Source organism: Equus quagga, chromosome 10, assembly GCF_021613505.1.
Source record: "Equus quagga isolate Etosha38 chromosome 10, UCLA_HA_Equagga_1.0, whole genome shotgun sequence".
In the NCBI taxonomy this organism is placed as follows: Eukaryota; Metazoa; Chordata; class Mammalia; order Perissodactyla; family Equidae; genus Equus; species Equus quagga.
This window is the reverse complement of record NC_060276.1, coordinates 24,450,251-24,475,283: the sequence shown is the minus strand read 5'-3', so window position 1 is coordinate 24,475,283 and position 25,033 is coordinate 24,450,251. Positions and strand designations below refer to the sequence as shown.

The 25,033-nt window shown below is 43.2% G+C and overlaps 1 protein-coding gene across 1 annotated transcript in view; it reads right to left on the bottom strand.

Annotated features, from left to right (window-relative positions):
* Positions 1–25,033, bottom strand: part of TENM1 (teneurin transmembrane protein 1) — a 526,446-nt gene that overhangs the window by 29,377 nt on the left and 472,036 nt on the right. Inside the window, exons 24-27 of the mRNA XM_046672513.1 lie at positions 15,873–16,239; positions 13,935–14,445; positions 2,238–2,410; positions 840–1,075 (exon numbers count right to left, since the gene is read on the bottom strand). Coding sequence (XP_046528469.1) covers positions 840–1,075; positions 2,238–2,410; positions 13,935–14,445; positions 15,873–16,239 — 1,287 coding nt within the window. The remainder of the gene's footprint in view (positions 1–839; positions 1,076–2,237; positions 2,411–13,934; positions 14,446–15,872; positions 16,240–25,033) is intronic.

Genomic DNA, 25,033 nt, shown 5'->3' with positions numbered 1-25,033 from the left:
CATGGCCTAAAGGTAACCACGTTTTCTCTGTGAGCAAATTTTTACTATGCATGAAGAAGCAGCAAGCACTCCTGGTATCCCAGGCATGACACAGGTGCTCAAAGCAGGCCTGGCCTCAACAGTGAGCGATTGTTTCCCTCAGAGTGGCAGGGCTCTGGGGCAGATAGTGAACATTACTACATCTGGAAAGCTGGTCACGTCATCCTAACATTGGTTAATGTTAAGAAGGGACAGGCAGACAGAGTGCTGTGGTGTTTGTAGGCTTCATATGCTGCCAAAAGGTGATTTTTTTCCTGAGAGATCTCTGGTTAACTGTGGTGAACCGTGCTTGGTAAGGACTTGAAAACTCCCAAATCTTTAATTTCCTCTTAAGACGTACTCATGGCAATGATATAATTCACTTATTTTTCCCTTTATCTTACCTTTGTCCAAATGTTGCCTTTTGTGTCACAGTGTGCCTGTCTGGTCTTTCCAAATAAACTACCCCAAAGCAGGGACCTGGGTCAATGTGGTAGACCTGGTAACCATCTCTAGGGCGTGCTGTGGGGGATTCTGGAGGGCCTCCCGACTAAACACATTTCTCCATCCAGACTTTCTTGGTGACTGAAATTGCTACTGTTAGAGCACTTTAGCTGGCTAATGACAAAGAAAGCTCCTATTAGAATGTTCATTTAAGGATACTGAACCATTATCAGCCATTAGCACCCTCTCTTGAATTAGTATATCATATAACCTGGTCAGCCACCAGAAAAGCTTTGGAGAAATGGGACTTTAGATTAGAGAGGCTCTGTGGTTTTCAAACATAGAAGTTCCACATCTTGTATAAGGTCAACCCTTACCCTCAGTCTCCTTTCAAAAGCTGAAATGTTGCCTTTGTTTTGCTCCTTCCGCTGCCGCCACTCGATGAGGTTTGCATTGTGCTCTCCGGGCAGGGAGATATTGCATTTGCCCAGGGTGGGGTTGACCGCCCCGGCCAGGATGTGTGGCTCCGAGCTGAGGCTGATCTCCATACCACTGGCAAAGGTGACACGCAGAGAGCCATCTGGACTCACCCGATAGGTACTTTGAGTATTTTCTGCAGACAGAGGAGTAAAGGAGAAAGAGGAGGAAAAAAGGGAAGTGCAGGAAACAGAGGAGAGAAGGATTTAGCTTTAGAAGGCAAGTTTGAGAGAGGATGAGCAGGTGAGATGCTGTGGACCTAACTGCCTTCTGGGCTAGACAACCACTCTGACAGGCGGATGTGCTCTCTGCCCATTTGGGTCTTGTTATTTTCACAGCTGGGGTGTCTTGTTTCTTGGATAAAAGACTCCTGTCTAATACTGCAGGCTGTTTTTTTTTTTCTTTTTCATTTTTGAAGAATTCCCTCACAAGTGCCCTTTCTGACGTGGTGGATCAGCCTCCTCAGTTTGAAATGCTGGGAGCTAGAATGAGACGAGTATGACGTTCAACTCAGCATCCTTACTGCCTGGGGACACTAGCACAGTTGCTGTACCCCACAAAATGATAACACTGACAAAGGCCACCACTGATCCTTTGAGAGTGGATTGGAATGTTGAACAGTTCTATGTCAGGCCCCATAACCTGACAATAAAATGAGTCCTTAATGACTGGGCAGAGAGAAAACAATTTCTCTGTGTCTACTTCCCCTGTAGCTTCCAAGACATTTGTTCCAAATGCAACCTACCTTCTTTCTTCCTTCCTTCTTTCTTTCTTTTCTTTTCTCTTCTTCCTTCTTTCCTTCCCTCCCTCTCTCCTTTCCTTTTTCTTTGGTTCTTCCTTACTCTCCTCTCTTTGAATAGAATGAGCTTTTAATTCTCTCATTTCACTTATATTCTTGCTCAGTGTGTATTCTAATTCATCCTTTTTTTCACCCATGTCAGCATTGATCTAGAATGCTAATCTCAGATGGGGCACAGACTTCATTTCTTTAATATGACCCAATGAGAGCCTAAAAGTGCTTACAAACAGCTGGGTGTTGGGAAATGACTTGATGCAAGAGCAGATTTGGCAGCGATTTAACCCCATAACTCCCACAGTGACACGGCCCAATGTTGCTATGTGGACTTCATGAAAGGTGTGATTTTGTCTGGCTTTCAGCCTCCATAGCTGGAAAATAGGGAGAAGAAGCCATCTTCTCAGCCAGAAATGAGTTCTATTTATGAACGGTGTTCAGAGGTTTGATGGTAGAAATTAAGATAGGTGCTATTATAGTCAGAGAAAGCTGGAAATATTCTTACCTTGTTTTAAAATATATATGGTGCTAGTTGCTGTCAAGTTGGTTGACATGAGGACATTTTCACGGTTGGAAGTATCTAGCTCCACTTTTGTCAGCTTCTCCAGGTCACTGTGGAAGCTGCTGACCTCCCCAGTGGGAAATGTTGCATTGGTCAGATGTCCCTCGGGGTCATACCTGAGGAATGGAACCAGTCCCAACTTTGAAGCCTCTTGGCAGTGATAACAGGCCTTTGCAAAATAAAAATCACTTGGCAGCTAATACAGTTTAACTTTGAGTGATAACAAGTATTATTAACCTTGTTCAATAAGAAGAAAAAGGTCAGAGAGATGATTAATCAAACGAAGGTATTTTTTGCAGCTTCTGAATTCTTGATGACTTCCTTGAGCTGTGCTGTTTTACAGAGAAAATATATCTGGTAATGAATCACCAGGGTGGAAAACTGATTTATAAATCATGTCCTGCTGTGTGCAATGTTGCAGGGAGGCCTCCGTTTGCAATTTGGGTCGATCCCATTAGATGCAATGGACAACAAACAGCAGCAGAGGGTGCTGTTGGCAAAGGAAAAGGAGGCACGAATGGCCCTCCAAACCCGAGAAGGCCAATAAACTGATTTTGCATTGTGATAGGAAAATTATATTTGCTGCTGTTTAAGTTGCCAAATTTGAAATGAATGAATCATTCTTCCAACAAAATGAACAAGCACAGAGGATAATGGAAACATGTTCATTAAAACATTCTGGAGCCCCCTGATCTCAGTGTCACTTAATTTTTTTTATCTTTTAGAGTATAGTACATAATGTGCTATAATTTGCCAATATGAGTAACAGACAAAAAAAAATAATTACCTGGGATAATAGGCAATAACCTATATCTAGGCATATAGTTTAGTGAGTTTACTTTTTAAAAAAAATCAGAATGATTGGCAATCTCACTGTCCTCCAAATGGAAACTGCTTCCCTGAAGGCTTTTGATGTGGAGCTGTTCTTTTATTGCCAATAGAACCATGAAAAATAAACACTTCATTAAAAGTAAAGACATGCACTTGGAAACCCATTACTGTTTTCTTTTCAAGTTGCAAATTACAAAATATTTAAGCACTTTTATTTGCTTTTAAAATGTTAAACAATTATATTCTTTTTACCCAAAGTGAGCAGGATACAGCCTGGACACAATGGGGGAGGCTGGCTCTGCTACCTTCTCCCCCAACAATTATGCCAAATGGCATAGTGAGTCAGTGTTAATCCACTGGGTTTTAAAGAACTCAGCCTGCCTGGATAGTTGTTCAAATTTTAAAACCTAGACTAGCCTTCGGTAGGCTTGGGAAAAGGGGCTGGACCTTATTTTATAGGAAAGAACTGAACTTGAGGCTATACACAATGCTGTCTCAAGTTCAGTTCTGTGTGTACATGAGTGTGTGTGTGCGTGCACCCAAGTGCAATCAGTTAAAACAGTCATGTATGCAAATAAAAATAATCAAATAGGTCATTTGACATCATAGATATGTCAAGCCCTGGTTGTTTAATTGGATGTACCCTTTGTTTAAATGGATTTTAGTCAAAATGGTTGTTGGCATGTTGCTATTATGCAGCTAAAGCCTCATTACCAAGGGAAGGCTGAAGGGTGCTGTTTGCACTTGGGATTAATTGCAAAATCCTCCCTCTTGCTCAGCCTGTTTGACCACGGTCTGCTCTGGGGCTCTGTGGCTGCAAGAAGCAGGCCCTTGATGAGAGTGGGACATAGAAGGGCATGAATGACTAGCAAAGCCCCAAGCTTGTCTGGCTGGTCTTGCGTCCAGGAGAAGAAAACAATGTCTAGCCTTGATTCTCCCAAGGTACCAATCTGCTTTTCCCTGTAGTAAGGAGTTTCCAGGCAGCAGAGAGAAGGAAGCTGCTGTAGGCCTTCCTCATGACGGAGATTGTGGCCCTACAGCCTGGATTATCGGGTATTTCCTCTCTGTTTCACATCCATCGCCAGCAACTCTGGCTCAGTGGTTTCCCTTTCTTGATTTCTAAGGGGTTTCCTCAACCCTTGGCAAGGTCATTCTTCATCATTCCTCCAGGAAATCTGACCTAAGATGCTCTGCACGCAGGTTCCCAATGGGCTTTCCAGCTTGGGAAAGTTTCCTTCTCTCCTGGTCACATAGCATCTTATTTTAAAGCAAGATTTCATCTAAAGGTGAGGGCAGTAGTTGTGTCCACTCCTCAGGGCAAGATGACAAGATCAGATGCCAATTGAGCCATCCATGAACAGATGTACAAGAGCCAAAAATCCCAATGAACCTTAGCAGTGGCCTGTGGATAAATCCGGTTTCCTAAGCCCACTTCCCCAAACACCTTTTAAGCTCAGTCACTGGTGCTCTTTGTCTGAGATTGTACCTTTAAAAGCTTATTCCCAAGAGCACAGCCATGTTCCTACATAGTCTGTTCCCAAACCTACTCCCCAGATTGACAGAAGAACATTTGGAGAGGAAAGCTAAACAGTCGTGGGTAACCGTCCAGATAGATCTAGACCTAGGAGGCTGCTGCCTGGTCCTTTTATCGAGAGAAAGGCAATGATGTCGGGGATGAGGAAGAATTTCCCATAGTCTTATGTAGTCACTGCGTAGCTAGAAGGTTATATTTTCTGATCTCCTTTCTCAGGCTGGAGAGGCATCCTTATTTGAAAGTGTACATTTCACTTTAACTCTACCGTAAACAACCACTCTACCTTGAGGGCATTATGCTAAGTGAAATAAGTCAGACAGAGAAAGACAAATAGTGTATGAGCTCACTTATATGTGGAATCTAAAAAAAACCAAACCCAGAGAAAAAGAGATCAGGTTTGTGGTTACCAGAGCGGAGGTGGGGAGAGAAGGAATTGGAGGGAGGCAGTCAAAAGGTACAAACTTCCAGTTATAAGATAAATAAGTACTGGGGATGTAACGTACAGGATGATGACAATAGTTAACACTGCTCTATCGTATATATGAAAGTTGCTAAGAGAGTAAATCCTAAAAGTTCTCATCAGAAGGAAAAAACCATTTTTTTGTATCTATATGAGACGATGGATGTTAACTTATTGTGGTAATCATCTCACAATATATATAAGTCAAGTAATTATGTTGTATACCTTAAACTTATACAGTGCTGTATGTCAATGATATCTCAATAAAACTGAAGGAACCAGAAAACAAACTCTAAAGCATTCTATCCCACAGCATACTCACGCACCCCAAGTCTGCTAGCCACGGCAAAGCAATTGCATTTGGTGGTATCTGCAGTGTGGTGTCTCTCATATGCTCAAACATTTATACGGCCCTAAACATATAGGCATGTCTCTTTCTTGTGGCATCATTTCCAAAGGAAGAGTGATAGGCAGATGTATCATCAGTGGATAATTTCCACAACTTTGGAAAGATTGCTCAAAAGTAGATAAGAAATAAAGGGAGCCTTTGATTTCCTACGGTTTGCTTGAGGTTTTTCCCTCTATCACAGGGGAATGCATGTTTCCAGACTGAATGTCAAAGAAACAAGTTTAATCAAAATCTCTTATGCTGTGTGTGTTTCCCTTTGGTGCCTGCATCCTTTGGTGCAGAGTACAAGCCAATATGCTGAAACTGATCCCCTCAGGCCACTGCCTGGTAGCAATCCTCTCCTTCCCCCAGGCAGGGAGTAGCACTTGCTTGGCCAGGCCTGCAAATTTTGGCTGGTGAATTGTGCCATCAGCCAATGACTGTTGTCTTCGCAGTCATCAGAGGTGGGTTTCGTAAGAGGAGATTTCCCATCACATTGTCCCTTGCTGTCCTGGTTTCACAGAGATCCACTATGAGGGTCCCACAGTACACCCATCAGTGAAGCAGTGAGTGTAACTACCCTTTTGCTCAGCATGGTGATAGGCTGTGTGCACTTGCACGTGTGTATGTGCGTGCGTGTGCATCTGTGCACGTACATAGACATGCCCCCGTGGGACAAAGAAAACACTTGTAAAGGAAATTCAGAATTAATTCTTTTCCTTAAGGAGCATATAGATTAGACGGGAAGATGATATTTACACATTATTAAAAATATATTTGGTCTGATATTTTCTCATAAGGGATAGCTTGCCCTTTCCTTTGAGGACAATTTAAGCCAGAGCTAAACTATGCAGAGTGAGAACCAGGAGCTCCTTCACCCTTGGTTTTACGAAAATATTGAAGATTGTGGAAGGAAGATTCATTGCTTATTTTTTTAAAAGGAAACAGACTCTCTTTACCCTCTCATGCCAGAAACTGACCAACTTATAAGCATTCTTTAGGAAATACTGGATTCCTCCTCTTCACCAATAAATTCATTTGGCTTCCTATGATTCAGCTCCAAGTCCATAATGCCTTTCTATCTTCACTTGTCCTTTATTTAATAAATATCAGTCTTGTGCTGGGTACTGAGGATACAGTGCTGAAAAAAATTCCAACTCTAGTGGGGCAGATAAGATATGCCCACAAATTACTCTAATTCCGGAATATTGCCATGTACTTCTGTAAACAAGGAGCTGTAGAAGTTCAGAGGAGGGAGAAGTTATTCCCAGCTGGGCTTAGCAGAAGAGGGGAAAGAAGAGAAGGAGGTGGTAGTGGTATTTGAATCCTGGAAGGTAGGTAGAGATCAATCCTTGATAGGTAGAGATTGGGGGGGCATTCCAAGAGATGGCACAAAGGAAAGTGTACAGGTGGGCAGGATGTCCCTTGAGAGAACCAGGTTGCTGGAGCACAAGGTTCCTCTGGGAGGGTAGTGGGAGATGAGGCTGGAGAGGCATGTTGGAGCCAGAGCATGGGGGAACTGGGGTACCAGTCTCTGGAGGAAAGCATGTAGTCAGTAGAGAAAGGAGAGGCATAGAAAGCTTTTCGGGGGAGAACACTATGATTAAAGCAGTGCTTTGGTGGCAGTGAATCTTGGAAGGAGAGATATGGAGCAGGGAGACCTGTTGGGAGGCTGCAGCCTTAGTTTGTGTAACAGAAGATGGTGGCTTCTTGCCTCTATTAAATGTATTGTGATTGCCTATCACTCGGAATTGTCTTCTTTATTAGGTTGTAAACTCTCACATCTTTAGAAGTAGGGCACAGTATCTCATTCATCTCCATATTCTTGGAATCTGGCATAGAGTAGATTCTCACTACATGTACTTGTTAAATGAGGTAAACAGGCTGCTGCCTGTGGAAGTGGAAAGGATGGCTAGATATGAGAGTCAACGTAGTTAGAGAAGACACAGAGCCACCGATGGTGGTGTTGGGAGGCCAGGCTCGGCTCACACAGATGTCTTGTGCAGCAGCTAATCTTCCCTGCCAAACTCTGAAAGCTTTTTCTGCCAGTAGCCTCTCTTCCCTCTACTCACTCCCTGTCTCTATTGTACTTCTCAGCATGACCCACGACAGTTCTGTCTGCCTATTCTGGAGCCTTCTCAAGGGCATAAAGCACATGGAGAGGGGACTGAGCAAAGATATCGAGTCTCTGTCTTTGGAGACCTGAAGGAACAGTTGACAATTCTATGTTCTTCTTGCTGAATTGAAATCCTTCACCTGCCTAGAGGCAGGGGGCTGGACCACACAGTGCCTTAGTTCCCTCCCTACTCTGAGATTCTAGAAAGCACTGGAAATATTTTGACGTGTTTGGACTGACCAGTTCTACATGGGAATCACATCCTATGCCCAGTCAACTATCTCACCCAGAGACACGGCTTGTTTACCTTGTTACCCCCTTCTAATCTTATCAGGGAGGAGGGAGAATCCCTCATTAGCCATCTTCCATAAACTGAGCAGCTGTAAAACAGCCTAGAAGCCACCCAGAGCTATTATGAGGGCTTTTCCAAGTTGTCAGTGAATGGCGTTTTACGGAGGGTGGGGGGTGAGGGGCGTGCTACCAAAGTCAAGCAACAGAGAGAATACAGAAGACTGAGGATCACGAGATCATGTAAATGCACAGTCTCCTTCCAGCGGAGGCCTCCCACAAAGGGCAAGGGCCTGAGGAACTGTCAGCTCAGCTGGACCAGCAGCAGTGACACAACTGACGCTTTGGCCTCAGGCAGGGACCTTTTCAGTTTAGTACAGCAGAAGCCTTTGCCAGGGAAGTGCTTGAGAAACAAGCTATGTGAGTTGCTGGGCCCCTCCCCCGGACCTCCACTATGGCAGGGTCATTGCAATTAGGAGCCCGCCAGCCCCTCGGGCCAGAACCCCTGCTTCATTTGGCCAGCGTTCTTGCCTTGACAGTCACCTCCCTGTTAGCCATTTCTCTGTGGTCAGCTTTTCCCCTGACACTCAGGACACTTAGGGGCAGTCAAGCATCAAGTACTAATACTTGGGGTGTGCAATTTTGATCCCGGTCCAAGTCAAACGGAATTATGAAAATCAATGAACTATTTAAACAACGTCACACTGCACAATACAAGCCCTCACACTACCACCACACAAGATGCATTTTAAAATCCCATTTGAATTCTCCACTGTTCAGGGTCATCTGTGTCATATCTCCTCTCTGCTGCCGCAGATAATTGAAAGTTGGAGGAATCACCGGCTTAGGAACCTCTGCACAGCAGTCCTCCATCCTGCCAGATTTTGCTTCTGTTTCTGTTTCTCTGCCGCTCATCTCAGAGCAGAATTCCTATTTCTACCTTGGCAAACCACTTGTCCCCTTTGGCCAGAGAAGGCAGGCTCCTTCTCACCTCAGAGAAAGGCTCGAGTTCTTTTAGAAGGGCCTGGCAGCAGGGTCATAGCCACCTTCTACCGACCTCAGCATGGCTCTGCCTCTGACTGGAATAGTAGGTCCAATTTTGTGTTCCCCAGCTTCAGAAGCACAAGGGGAAACTCGGAGGAGTATTCTGAACTGGCTAAAGCGCTGGAGGATAAAAGTGAAAGAAGTCAGATTTTGTACAGAGAAGACTGTAGGAAGAATTAGTTACATTACGTGGGTTGGGAAATCGCTCATTCCCATATGTGCAGGCGAGAAGGGACGGGGCAATGTTTCACTGAGGACTGCTGTTCAGCACTGGAACGGATCACCTCAGGAGGAAGAGGGAACCTCTCCTCCCCAAAGACGCTATTTGTTCAAGAGGCTTCAGCATAATCCTGACTGGAGTTACGAAGGAGGGAGAAGGAAGAAATGGAGTTTCAGCCACCCTGTCTATCTCGTGGTGCTATCATACTGCTCTTTTCCCGCTACTGGAGGGGAAATCTAGCTCCCTAGACTTCCCATGGTCACTCTCGTAATCTCAAATCCTCCTCCTTTTCCTGGAAGGCAGTGGGGCATCAGTGGAAAGAGCACTAGACTAGAAGCTCAAAGACCTGACTAGAGACCCAGCCAACTAGCAATGCAAATGGGCGAGTTACTTCCCTATTCTGGGCCTCAGTTTCCTCATTTGTAAAGTGACCTCTAATGTCTCTTTGTGGCCAGAATATTCCATGATTACCCCTATGTGAATGCCTGCGTTCTCAACTCTTAGTGGCTTAAGATTGACTATTCAACAAAACGATGTTAGTTGATACCTTTTCACTCACTGCCTGCCAACTCCTGGTAAGAGCCTGGGCTCCAGTCCCCGTTAGTATCCTGCTTGCCACACAGTGCCTGCATCAACGTGCCGCCAGTGGAAATCAGGCACACTGATCTGGCTACAACATTCTCTTCTCTACCTGGTATCATCAATTTTTCCCTCTGTATTGGATCAGTTTCATCAGCAAACAAACATACTGTTATTTCTCTCATTTTTAAAAACTCCTTCTGTTTATTCCGTTTCCCCTCCAGCTCCAATTTCTCTGCTCCTCTTTACAGCAAAGCTCCTCAGAAGAGTTCTTTACTCGCTGTCTCCAATCTCTCTCCTCCCAGTTGCTCTCTTTTTATTATTGAGATATAATTTACAAACCACGAAAGTCACCATTTTGAAGTATACAATTCAGTGGCTTTCAGTACATTCACAATGTTTGCAAACATTGCTACCACTTCTAGAACATTTCCATCGCCCTCAAAATAAATCCCACACTCATTATCAACCATTCCTCATTCACTCCTCTCCCCAGTTCTTGGCAACCACTAATCTACTTTCTGCCTCTATGAGTTTGCCTTTTCTGGACATTTCATATAAAAGGAACTATACAATATTTGTCCTTTTGTGTCTGGCTTCTTTCACTTAGTATAACGTTTTTGAGGTTTATCCACATTGTAGCATGAATCAGTACTTCATTCCTCTTTATAGGTGAATATTATTCCACGGTATGGGTACACCTCATTTTGTTTGTCCACTCATGACTTGGTGGGCATGGGTTCTTTCCCCTTCTTGGCTATTATGAATAATACTGCTATGAACATGCATGTATCCATTCTCTCTGAAATCCGCTCTGCTCAGGCTTTTGTCCTCCACTGCACCACAGCACCTGCTCTTCTGAAGGCAAACAATGTTCTCCTCAGTGCTAGACTGAATAGTCAATTCTCAGTCCTTATCTTACTTGACTTATCAGGAGCATGTGACACAGCTGATCACTTCTTCCTGTTTTACATGGCTTCCAGGACATCCCAGCCTGCTGATTTTCTTCCTACTTCACTGGACTTTCCTTCTCAGTCTTTTTTGCTGGTTTCTCTTCATAGCCTCAACTGTAAACATTGAAGTGCTCCAGGTTCAGTCATCAGATCTCTTTTCTTCCTTGTCTACACTCGCTTCCATGGAGATCTCATCCCAGCTCATGACTTTAAATACAATCTAAACACTGGTGGATGCCAAATTTGGATCTGCAAATTTCAAAGCTGCAGCCTCTCCCCTCAATTCCAAACTCATATATCCAATTGCTTAGTTGATATTTTCACTTGGATGCCTAACCAAACTGATCATATCCAACACTGAACTCCTGATCTCCCATCCAGTCTAACGTACGTCTTGCATAGTCTTCCACATCTCGGTAAATGGAAAGTCCAACATCCAGTTGCACAGGCCCAAAATTTTGGAGTTATCTCTACCCTTCTCTCTCCCACACTGCACACCCAGTCAGTCAGTAAGTCCTGAAAGATCTACTGTCAAAATCTATTTAGAATTGTACCACTTCTTATCCCCCCACTCCCTGGTCTAAGTTACCATCTTTTGCCTGGATTATTCGCAAACCCCTCTGCTCTCCACCATTATGTTCCACTGCTTCCACCATGTAGTCTGTTTTCAAAACAGAGTGATTCTTTAAAAACGTAGGTTAGATTACGTCACTCCTTTACTCAAAACTCTTCAGTGGTTCCACCTCTTACTTAGAGTAAAAGTCAGTCTTTACCGAGCCTACAAGGCCTTACATGAAGTAGCCCTGACCACTTCCTTGATTTCATCTCCCCAGTCCTCTTACTCTATTCCTCTCCAGTCACAGTGGCTGCCTTACCTCCCTTTGATCATGTCAGGTTTGTTCCTGCTGCAAGGCCTTTGCACTTGCTGTTTGCTCTGCCTGGAATATTCTCTCTCTTCCCTGCCCCAAGAAATCCATATGGCTTACTCCCTCACGTTCCATAGGTATTTACTCAAATGTCACCTTCTTAGGGAGGCCTTCCCTGACCACCCAACCTGAAATAGAAACCCATTCTGCCCCACACTCTCAATCTCCCTTACCCTGCTTTATTTTCTCTAGAATTTATCACCATCTGAAATCCTGTGCATTTTACTTGTCTCCCTCCAGACCAATGTAACCTCTATAAAGGCAGGGCTTGTCATCTGGTTTGTTCATGGCTGTATCCCCAGCACCAGAACATTGCCTGGCACATAGTAGCTGCTCAGTAAACATTTGTTGAATAAATAAATGACTGGTTGAACTGGTTACCTTGTGTCTTTTTTCTCTAGCTTTATTGAGGTATAATTGACAAATAAAATTGTATATATTTAAAGTGCACAATGTGATGATTTGATAAATAAATGGTTAAACTGGTTATTTTGAAAACTAGTTAATACCTCAGCCATTTCTTTTTTTCTTTTTGCTTGAGGAAGATTGTCCCTGAGCTAGCATCTGTGTCAATCTTCCTCTATTTTATACGTGTGACGCCACCACAGCATGGCTTGAGGAGCAGTATGCAGGTCTGTGCCAGGGACTCGAACCACGAACACTGGTCTGCCAAATCATAGTGTGCAACCTTAATCACTATGCCACTGGGCTGGCCCTGTCAGCCATTTCTTATTGCTTGACTGAAGTCAACTACTAGCTTTCAAAATAGTTTGTCTAAATTCAGCTGCAGGGTGATCTTGCATGAATTTTTAAAAAAGATGTTCTCATTAGAAACTTTATCTTTCTTAAGTATATTAAACAATGTTGGCCGTTGCTGTTTGAATTCTGGATATCTGTGTGAATCAGGACAAGTAAACCATTTTGTGTCTCAGTTTCCTCATCCATAAAGCAGGCATACTAGGAGCACCTAGCCCATGTTGTTATTTTGGGGATTGAATAAAATGATGTATGTAAATCACCTAGCCTAGTACATGGCACATAATAAAGCTTCAGTGAGCAGTGGCTTTTATTACTCTTATTGAGATGTAAGAGAAATTTTTCAAAAAATAGAGGAAAACTTCTAACAGAAACAACTGAATACATTTCTCTAAGTGAAACTAAAATAGCTGTCCAGCTCTTTTGTATAAGTGGCATTTCTTTGGGAAATGATCCAAAACCTGAAGGCCAATTGTTTTGTCCCTTTCCTCAGGAGGCTTTCATGGGACTGGACATATTCTCTTCATATTCTCTACAACCTCACAGATTAGTCACACTTGGAACCACTCCTACTTAATATCACCAATTCTCACATTCTTCAACTTTAATGCCATTTCCGGTTCTGGGTTCAGATTCTACGGATTATATTCATTCAATTAATTGGCTAAAAATTCAGCAATTCCCTTTTTGGGAAAGATGCTTGCTGAGTACTGGCAGACTAGCTTTCTTAATAGGTTGACTTGCAGACAAGGTTGTCAACGCTTTAAAAGGCAAGGACAATGATCTCTATTTCCATGCCATGACACCTCCCAGTAGCGTGCTGTCAGACACATCTTGTGTCAATTTCTAGTTAAACAAAGTTACCACAGATCCAGTCTGTGAATGCCCAAGTGCGCTGGATTCTTTGACTTGTACAGGGAAACCAAGGAAGCCCAAGGTGATACAGGAGCATTTGGCTCCACATGTCACAAAAGCAGGCAATGAATGCAGCCTCTCCTGTTCAGCGTTTGCGCCACATCATTTCACACTTGCTTTCCAGGGTCTACTTCTTATATTCTAAGTTCTCTCTTACCTCCCACAGCAACTTATATTGAGTTGGGCTGGGCTAGGCTGGGCACACATTCATTTATTCATTCATTAAACCCCACAGGGATCAATAAATACTAGTTAAACCACACTGCTTCTTTGCTGCTTTAGAAATATTTTCTAGTTTGTGATTTAAATGAAATTTTACCTTGTTCTCCCAGCTATGCTATAAATTTCTTGAGTACACGGACTTCTACCTCATTCCTGTCTCCTGCAGTGCCACACTTGATTCTTCATTCAGTTTATGTTTTTATTATTATGCTCTGCAAAACTGCTCTGGAGAAATGGGTCCAAACCCTAGGAGTTGAGTAAAATTTTCTCCTTGACTTTTTATTTTTTTATTGTGGTTGTTAGGAGAAAATAGCAAGCAATACCCAGCAATTACTAAGCCATTTTCCCACTATAATGCAATTTCAAATAAAAATCTAACACAGCGTATGCTGAGAATGAGAAACTTACTCATAGACGGTTGTCCATCCATTTTCGTTACTTTTGGTAGCCAGAAGTCCTGTATTTCCTGGATAGGTCATCAAGGCCAGATTATAGCCTTGGGCTGACACTCTTTTCAGGACTCCATTGCTACTTATAGTCAGCCAGTACACCTGCCCACCAGGGACCACAAGCCAAAGGGGCATCCCACCTGCATCACGGCGAATGTGCACAGAATTGCCATTGCTGCTGGTAATTGCACCCAAGTCACCTTCAGCATTGTAGGTGAAATTATACACATAGTCCCTTGTTATCAAGTTCAAGGTGTGCAGGTGGGTTCCATTGACAGTAAACTGGTAGAGCTCTTGATCAGCAGGTGAAGCAATCTCATAAAGGTTCATGTCATTCAGCTGGGCTTGGTTCCTGCTAATGGTACGAATTCGAACATTCCCAAGGTCTGCCACATAAAGGGTACCATCAGGTGACACTGCTAAGGAGGAAGGGGCTTTCATCTTTGCATCTTTGGCATAGCCACCATCACCTATGGGAGAAAGACCGTGATTTTAATAATTATCACAAGTATTTATAGGAACATACTATATACGGAAATCATTGTGCATCAAGAATCGTGTTAAAAGGAACAATAAGTGAACCAGCATTCTCTGCATGCCCTCCTCGACAAATTTGAAACTTATTCAAAATTCTGGAGTCAGTACCACTGAAGACGAACAGTAAGATGCAATTATCTCAGTTAACACCAATTTTGTGAAATCCTCAATCCTGCTGTTTGGAATCTATTGTATTGCAAGATGCAAAAACAGCAAATAATGACAGCCACACAAAATCTGGCTGGAAATCCATGAGATTTATGCCCGTCAATGCTTGTAGCAACTATCTTAGGGCTTTCGAATGCTACTGTGCCTAGAGGACCTTTCTGTCGTTAATTTCCATTGTCACATTGTCAAAGTACACTAAGTCTATAAGCGCAACAAGGATTCAGAACATGAAATTTGAGAACTGGAGTAAACACTAGATTTGCCTTGAATGAAAGATAAAAATTAGCAAAATAACTATAAAACTAATTGTCCAGGAAAACATTGGAAATTTTGATCAAAAGTCCTATTGACCAAGGTACCGGCTCTTGATTCCTCTGGCCCAAGGAAAGGCAAAGGTTAAGAGAACTATTCAGGCCTGGATGAACAGTTTAACAGGGTTGTATGCAGCATGGAGCGGTTTCCATGTCCCAGCTATAAATGTATCTATTGACATTTAGAGAACTGTTTGATATCTGGAATATCTACTTCATGTTTTGGGGAAAAGGCTCTTTTTATTTTTTCTATTTCAATTGGAAGTAAAGGGCACTATTGATTATGGAGAAAGTTTTGGATATTTTTTAAACAGTGCAATAGCAGACTGATGTCCTGAGAACCTTTCATTGTGGAATTTAATTTTGCCCATGTGTCCCCAAAGCGGCCTGCCCTAGTCCCTTTAGGCTCCAAATAGCACACACTACTAATCTGGAAACCAGTCACTTACAGGAAGTAATTTTTTCTTTAGCTAAATCAGTACATGTAGGTTTTACCTAGTTTTCCTTTCTCTAAAGTACAAATAATATCATGATCTTACATTTGTATAGTGGTCTTAACTTCTTCAAGTATCAAAATTTTTATTATACTAGTTTATCCTCAAATCAGCAAGGTGATACAACTGAGACAAGTGGTATTTCTATTCAACAGATGAATTAAGCGAATCATGAAGAGGTTCTGTGGCTTTCCTAGAGCAACTCAGTGAGTCAGTTGCAGAACTATTACCAGATAGTAGGCTGTCTGACCCCCAACCCATTGCTTTCTCCCTTGCACAAGCCAATGTTCACAAGCAACACCTTTGTTTTCCTTTTGACTTTTCTGACGCACGTTTTTCTTTTGAAAACAGAGAAGGGGAGCTGGTGAATTGCTAAAAAGGTCATACCTGAAAAACAGTCACAGTTGGGATCAATTTTGCAGTCACAGTCAGTGGGGGCACCAGCCATGATGGAGATCTCCCCATTGGTGGTAACTTGCTGAATGCGATTTACTTTCCTCTCATCTGTTTCAGCTATGAAGAGCAGCCCGCTGTGGGAGACGCTGATGGCCCTAGCCGACTCCAGAGTGGAGTGAATTGCCACCTTGCTGACCAAGAAATGATCGATGCCTGGCACCTGGCAGTGAATGGGGCGCCCTGCAATGATCCGCACGCGCCTGTTCTCAGAAATTTGCAGCACAATGTTGTTATCCAAGACATACAATGAATTGTCCATGGGATTGACTGCAAGGTCTGTTGGCCACTCTAATCGCACCTGCAGAAAGGAACAGAATACACACCATTAGGTTACAATATCTTTCCAGGGGCAGTCTTACCTTGAAAGAAAAATTGGTTTATTGGTTCCCCCCGTCTCATGAATTTCAGCAACGTTGGTGTTGTCTGGAAAAGTTGGGGGAAGATCAAATGGTTGATCAAATGTTCTCGTAAACATACTTATCACTTTAAAATTCCCAGAATAATGTAAATTTGTTTTCAATAATTCCAGAAGGATCCTCTGAAGCAGTGTTTTTCAGAGTGTGGACTCTGGACCAGCGGCATTAGCATCACCTTGGAACTTGTTAGAAATGTAAATTCTCAGGCCCCAACTTAGATCTATTGAATCAGAAACTCCGGAGGTGGGGGCCCAGCCACTTGTGTTTTGACAAGCCTTCCAGATGATTCTGATGCACACTGAAGTCTGAGGACCACTGCTCTAGGGCTTCTGTGTCACTATGATATGCAAATCTCTCCCACTGTCCTGTAGATGCATAGAAGAGTAAAGTCATAGAGGCTTCTGGAAAACAGAGTGCTGGAGAAACCAGATTTTACTCTAACAGCAACCTTTTGGGAGAGGATTTTCCATTAGCAGAGACCTAGCATCCATCTTGTGGAATACTCAGGTACGTTTCATCAGCTGATGATTTGGAATCCTAAATTGTAGCGCAGTGCCGCCTAGCTTGGCCTGGTTCACTCCATATCTCCCTTTCCTCCACAAAGAAGCAGAGTGATTTGTTCTTTCACTGAATGCTGAGTACCTTCTCCGGGCTTTGGGGATGCAAAAGAATACCATGACACAGCCTTTGCCCCCAAATGACTCATGGTCTAGTAGAGCCGTTGGAGGAGCCATTAGGCAATTACTTCCCATGTTATGAGAAGGAGACAGCAGAGAGGGTATGAGAGCACTTCACCCAGACTGGAAATCAGGAGGCATGGTATTCCTAGAGAAGGTGCTACCGAAGCAGGGCCTGAAATGACCAGTAGGAGAGGAATGAGGTGAAAATGGGAGGACAGAGCAGAGTTGAGGGCAATCCAGGTAGAGGGAACAGCGTGGGTGAAGGTCTAGAGGTGGAGGTTAGAGACAGTATGTCCCATCCAGGTTACTACAAACAATTCAGTAAGGCTGAGTTTATGGGAGTGGTGAAGAATGAGAATCAGGAAGTAGACAGTGGCTAGGTATACGGACTGAACTGTGTCCCTCCTAAATTCACGTTGAAGTCCTAATCCCTAATGTGACTGTATTTGGGAACAGGGCCTATAACGAGGTAATTAAGGTTAAATGAGCTCATAAGGGTGGGGCTCTAATCCAACAAATCTGGTGTCCTTATAAGAAGAGAAAGAGACATCAGAAGTGTGTCTGCACGGAGAAAAAGCCCATGTGAAGACACAGTAAGAGGGTAGCCATCTGCAAGCCAAGGAGAGAGGCCTCAGGAGAAACTAAACCTACCACCACCTTGATCTTGAACTTCTAGCCTCCAGAACTGTGAGAAAAGACATTTCTCTTATTTAAGCCACCCAGTCTGTGGTATTTTGTTATGGTAGCCCTAGCTGACTAATACACCAGACAATGGAGGGAGGTACATGTCCAGCTTTATACTGATGGCTGCAGGAGACCACTGAAGGGCTTTAAGTAAGGGTGTGACATAGTCATGTTTGGGTTCCACAGGGATCACACTGGCTGCTGTTGAGCCATATTGCAGGAAGAGGTGAAATGGGAGGCAGGCCACCAGTTAGAAAGCTCCTGCAGTGGTCTGCAGTGGTCCAGGTGAGGGATGATGGTGGCCTGAATTAGGATGGCAACAGTGGGGATGGAGAGAAGTAGATGGATTTGAGACACGTTAGGGAGTTAGAAGCAAAAGGACTGGTATGTATGTGTGTGTCTGTGTCTGGTATACCTTGTGCCAAGTGCTGTGCTAGGCACTGGGGACACACAGGCCAACCAAACATGGCTCCGCTCTAGGTCCTTTTTGGATACAAGAGTTAGCCCAATGCCTTGATGTCTCCTTGATAGCTGCTATTTATCACTGGGCACGCCTCAGAGAACAGTGTTACATATACTCTCCATCCCACCACTCACGTATTCTGTACTTTATTTCTCTTCTCGAAGGCTAGACAAAGGCAGAAAAATCTGTCCCATTCCTGGTCAAAATAGTAACAATAATGTTCCTCTCCTCCTTTTTGCCTTGAGTGAAAGCCCAAGGAAAGCTTTGTTTTTCTCATTGAACCTGAAAGTCTAAAAACAAGATCTGCACTGTCATTGCATCCTGAGGCCCACTGTTTCCCAAGCTGGAAGAGGCCTTACACTTAGTAATGAAGTGGACAATGCCAGTCTGAGATAAGGCCCTTCCTCTAATTCTCCTAACGGAGAGCAACTGTTGATGTTGTAAAGAAGACAAAGGTTGTCTTTGACCTCCCCTCTTGCACCACTTGGGGCTCCTTGCCCCCTGTCTCTGAGTGTCTCTCCCAGACGCCCAGCAACCTCATTCTGTCCCCACGTCTCTGCATGCCCTCAACTTCCACACAGGCTGGCCTTCTCTGGTCAGTACCATATGCCTCTGGGCAGCTAGGAATTTGAATGCTAATGGAGTATAAAGCTGAACTTGTGTTATGCGTGTTCTACAGAGCCTTTCAGACTGAGGCCATTGGATAAACATTAAACACCAGCCCTAACAGCTCCCAGAGCAGTTTGCAGTGATACGTTCCTCAGCACGTCTATCTGAAGCCTGTGTATGGCAGAGCCCTGCCGCCGAGAGGGAGAGTGAGTGCCTGCTGCTGCAGAGGGTGCCGACTCCTCCTCCACCACGTGCCCCCTCTTGGGACCTCTATATACACTACTGTGTTGGTAGAGAAGCATCTGTGTGCGCTGGTCCTATGGAGCATGGTCCCCCAGGAAATAAGCTGGGGCTGGCTGAGGTAGAGGAAGTGAATTTATTTCAGCACAACGCTCCTACTTTGATCAAATCTGAAATCAGTGACCCAGAAAAAACAAAGCTGGCAGGAATGACGTTCTAATTATCCCCACTCTGAGAGCTGAGGCCAGGGCAGAGGGCCAGGGAGGGCACACACCTGGCAGGAGTCAGAGGAGGACATGTTTTGGACTCTGTTCTCTGCTGTCAAGGGGCCTCTGAGATAAAGGCTGGTAGTTGGAAGATAAGCTGTTAAATTCTCCAACTCGTCCAACTTGATTTAAGTCAATACTATCGGTGTCATGTTTATTATTAGATTTAATATTACCTCAAAAATACACCAGCTATTGTGTCTGTTTGTTTTCTTTTCCATCGGGTAAGTCACCCTCTGGCAGTTTCCTGTGACTAAAGTGGCCTTTGTGCTTCTGAGACACTTTCTATACTAGCTACACAGAATCCCTCTAATTCCCATTTGATTTAGCTGGGCAGCTTGTCTAGGAAATCTGCTCGGATGAAAGATGTGTGGCTACTTAGCAGTCTAGGGTCTGCCTTTTAGAAATTGGACCTTTTCACCTCTCTTAGGTTGTCAGTTCCTTTTATATCCTTCTCATGTTAAATACTCCCATTTCCAGGTAATTTTTCAAGGAACTGGCACTTTATACCCACGCAATAGAAACACTATATTTACTACCAAGGCATTTCCATAACATACAACCTAACGTATGGAAGGGAGTCTTCGAGCTGAATCCGGCAGTCATAATTAGCATCTATTAGTTGCCAAGGGACCCCAGAATTATACGCTGCTGAGGTGTGGCTAAGGTTAGTCTCTGAGGGCTGCTGGCATTTGTCCGAGTGGCTTCTGGGGAGAAATAAATATTTCCTTTTGGGGAGTGGGAGCAGAAAGAGATGTAGGAGCAGCAGCGAAGCCTTGGTACATCTACCTAGTGACCTGGCCCACAGGCAAACCATTTGGCCTAATTTGTGGCAGTTGCCTCACCTTGTAAAAATATATTAATTTATTTGAAATGTCAAAATGTATTTAAGCTAAACTAGCATTAAAGGTCACTGGTGTAACCGCCAGCTGGTGGTATGAGCCCATCTCCAACAACCTTCCCTGGGAAATAACCCTGAGCAGAAAAGAGCTCTTGGTCTGGATGTCAAGCCTTGACAGCACTATGTCTTTCTTTGCTAATTGAAAATGTGCCTTGAAGGGACTTGACTCTCAGGTCATCCAGTCTCATGGTTGGTTAAAGATCCAGCTAATTTTGACCTAAGTAGCAGTTTATAAAGCAGCAGAATCCTATAGGGGAAAATTCGTGTGTAAAAGCAATATCTAAATATGAGCCCTTGATTAGATTAAACTAGAAAATTCCTCACTTATAAACTTAATGCCACAATGTGGAGAAAGACCATAATTTGTATGCTTGGGCTGCCTCTAACAGTTTGAAGGCTGGTCCCTTCCTTTTCTAGTGTATAACCCTAGGCAAGTTAGGTATCCTCTATGGGTCTCTGGGTTCCTCATCTGTAACAAGGAAAAGAGGCTAATGATAGTCTATCTACTTTTTAGCATTATTGCATGGGTTAAATGAGATCGTGACACAAGGTGCTCAGTCCAGCGCCTGGACAAGGTAAGGGATGGTAAGTGGTATTATCACTAACAATGGCTTCAGAGACATTGACCTTTAGAGCTAGAGGAAATCGAATCCAGTTACTATTCAACGTTGCTCCCTTTCAGCTCTGTTTCCCAGACTTCAGTTGTCCACATAACATCGTCATGAATTTTGCCTTACCCCTACACCACTTGCACTATTATTGACAATATTTTTCTTTAAATTGACCTACTTTTTAAATATGAATAGGTGCTTCCCCTTCCTTTGAACTGATCCTAATCAATAACATCTATAAAACTACAGGCTCACTCATCTGAGCCTTTAGTAAAAGTAACTACTGTTTATTGAGTGCTTCCTACGTGTCAGGCTCTTTACACGGATTATTACTTTATATGATTAAAGTAATCACTCGAGAAAGAAACTATTAATATCCCTATTTTCAGATATGTGCTCTTAGCCCCTATGCCATCTGATTTCTCATCTAGAAGAGTGGACACATTTCCACACTCTCTTCACCAAGTCTGGCCCCTGCTTTACCTCATTTGAATCAACTGAAAGGTTGTTCTGTTTGGCTGAGAAGGTCAAAGCTCATTAGGAGTTGAGTGATTTGTCTTTCTCTTTGTCATCTGTTATCTTTCGGTTCAATGATTTGTGGGTGTCTACTCTGTGCCAGGCACTATCATAAAAGTAAATAAAATAGGTCCCTGCCCTTGATGAGTTCACATCCAAGTGGGGGAAGGCAGATACAGAAACAGGTCATTTCAATATCATGTGATCAAGTGCCATGATAGACATATGCCCGGGGTGACATGGGAACACAGAGGAGGGAGTTCAGGGCAATGCTCCAAGAAGGTAAATGTAAACTTAATCTTGAAGGATGAAGCAAAGGTGCTAAGAAGTAAGGTGGGAAAAGTGATCTTAGCAGAGGGAAAAGAATGAACAAAAGCACAGAAGCATGAAACCATATGGGAGTGGGGGAACTAACTACAGTCTGGGATTTCTAGAGCATAAAGCAGGGTAGGTAGTGGCGGTAAAGGAAGGTTAAATGTTTGCCAGGGACTAGGTTTAAGTTTCTCTGCTGAGGCACTATTGTCATTTGGGGCCAGAAAATTCTTTGTTGTGGGGACTGTCCTGTGCATTGTAAGATGTTTAGCAGTGTCTCTGGCCTTTATTCACTAGATACCAGTAGCACCTCCCCCTGAGTTGTGACAACCAAAGGTGTCTCCAAACATTGCCAAATGTCCTCTGAGGGACAAAGCAAAACTGTCCTTTGTTGAGAACCACTGGACTAAGTCATGCATGGCTGTGTACGCGAAGGACTTTAGACCTAAACTGTGGGTGTTGAGGAGTCAATCAAGATCTTTAAACTTGGGGGCTCACATGGCCAGATTAATATTTTAGAAAGGTCACTTAGACTGTAGTTTGGGGAGCAGGCTGGAGGGAGACCAGACTGATGCAGGGGAACCAACTTGGAGGCCAGGTACTCATCAGTACATTCACGCGTTAATATAGCCTTCCAGCCACCCATGTGACAAATATCTGAGTGCTGACCCGGACAGACATTGTCCCTGCTTTCATGGTGCTTAGAGTCTGGAACACTGCTTCTCATACTTTTGTTGATTTACAAAGCCCTTCGAGAATCTGATGAAAGCTATGTACTCTCCCTAGAAAAAGGCTCAGCTGTAGTATAAGGAAGCGGTAAGGAGCTCAGGCTCTGGAGTTAAGACTCCCTGGGAAATTCTGGCTTTTATTTGCTGGCTTTGTGACCTTGGAGCAAATCAGTTAACCTCTCTGAGCCTCAATTTCCTCACCTAGAAATTTGGAATAGTAATAATATCACCTCAAAAATTTATTATAGGAGTTATATGAAAAAAATCCACATAAAGCATGTATTACAGCGCCTGGTACACAGAAAGAGCTCTGTAAAGGCTAGCTATTTTTTTTTATTATGGAACATGCATGTATTTCTTTTGGTCCCTTTCTGACTATTGCAATATTCTCTTCCTTGGCTATCTTATGAACTCGCAAGTGCAATCGTATAGTCATGCTCTTTCAAAGTTTCCCCTGCTTCTATGCCACCAGCCATTTCTTCCTTGTTCATTTATTCCATTCCTTGAGAATCCTTCTAAGCTATGTATCCTCCAAGAAATATTTGGCTTATGTTGGGATATATTATTTCACATACATTTGTCAACCAATTTCATGGCTAATATTTTAGCTTATTACTTGAATGCCCCACTGTTATTTGTAACTGTACTCTTGGTACGATTCCAAGTGTAGAACATGCTACTTTAATTATTTTCCTTTCCTCTGCTAATGAATGTCTATTTGTCTCATTTTAGGCACTATGCTAGGCACTATGCTAGGCACTATGCTAGGCACTAGGGAGCCAGCTCTAACCAAGACAGCCTGGATCCTGCCCTTATAGAGTTTACAGTCTTTTGCCAACTTCATTTTCTTTGTTTTCCAGTATGTACAAGGGCTTGCTAGTGACACAGAGCAGTAGACTATTTCTGTTCCACTTCATCCATTTTAAGAAATTAACTGTCATGGAAGACCCTCAAAAACATATCATCACTCTTACTATATTTCACAATTGCCGTCAAATGCTAATAACTTCTTTTCCCAAAGTCCAACTATGCTGAAGAAACCAGTTGTTCCCCGAAAGGCCTTGTCTCCCCATCCCAAACATGACACATATAATCTCCCTCCTTTACTACATTTCCAGCCTTATGGCTCATTTGAAAAACGACTCTGATTTTGATCTCTGAGGCCTCTTCAGTAGGAATTTCCAGGAAGTATATGATTATCTCTTCTGTAGTACACCAGCCCTGGGGAAGAGACAGTGACGGGACTGAGCACTCTCTGCCAGGTGTTCAGGCAGCTCCACATTAGATTTCCCCATGCTTCTAAAAGCTGACAACTCCAGACTGTTCGCATCACTTTTTGTCAGTTTTCAAATGGCCTTCTCATTTCTTGACACTGATACTGTCTGAGCTTCTTCAAATTTATAAAAGAGGGAAAAAGCCATTCTGGAGAAAGTTTGGTTTTCCGCAGTTGGAAAGCATGATGACACCTTTGAGAGTGATGGCCCTTATTGATCTTGCTTTTTAAAAGTGGAAATTATTAGAAGATGGAATACACCAGGACTATATGGGCTTGTCAACCGGCAAATTATTTCCTATTATCTCAGATCCACACTCTTGTGTTTCTCTGAATAATGGCTGGAGAGTTTGAGGACCTTCTCAACCTTTGGTCAAATGCATCTGTATGATCTGTCTCCATGGCTGCCCAATCAGAATAACTGACACTTCAGTCGCATCATTCATTGCAGATGAATAGCCAGGATCAATCTAATCACGAGTTGCAACTGGACTGATCTTTAGAATCACTCTGCCACATGGCCTATAGATTAAATTGCATCTACCTCAGTGTTCCTAAAACATTTTAGAAGTGGAGGAAACAAAGCAAAGCAAAGCAAACCAAACAAACAAACTCCAAGGTAGTCCTGGTGTATTTCATCTTCTAATAATTTCTACTTTTAAAAAGCAAGATCAATAGGGGGTATCACTCTGAAAGGGGTCATTGTGCTTTCCAACTGCAAAAAAAAACCCCACTTTCTCTAGACGGCTTTTATAAATTTGAAGAAAGCTCAGACAGTATCAGGGTCAAAACAAAATATTGAATTTGTGGTTACTAAGGTGCCTGTGGCAGAAACTACTAGTTCTAGCCCTATCCTATCACCCATTCACTCTTTTCTTCTTAGTAGTAAATACCCAATTTTTTATCTGGGCACACCGCTGTCTAGAATAGAAGATATTTCAGCCATATTTGCAATTTTCTGTAGCCATGTGATAAAGTTCAAGACAATAAGATGTAAGAGGAAATATGGAAGCATCCACACTTTTAAATCGATGCTTTGGAAGGCTGCTTAAGGAGAGCTGACCCAACTGGAAGGAACCTCTTTTTGCTCTTCCTTCCATTCTGCAATATGAATATACTGGTGAGAATTTAGCAGACATCTTAGACCATGAGGTGGCCATGAAACTGGAAGTTCTATACTAAAATGGCAGGGCAGAAATACAGGAACTTGGGTCCCCGATGATCTCATGGAGCTGCCATCCCAGTCCTAGACTATATGCCTAGTCTGGTTGCTATCTTGCGTTTGTCACTGTTATGTTGGAAGCGTTTTCTGTTATTCTCAGCTGAATCTAATCGCAGTGAAGAAAATGTTCTGTTAGGCTTTGTTCTTGACTGGCACTACTGACTACACTAT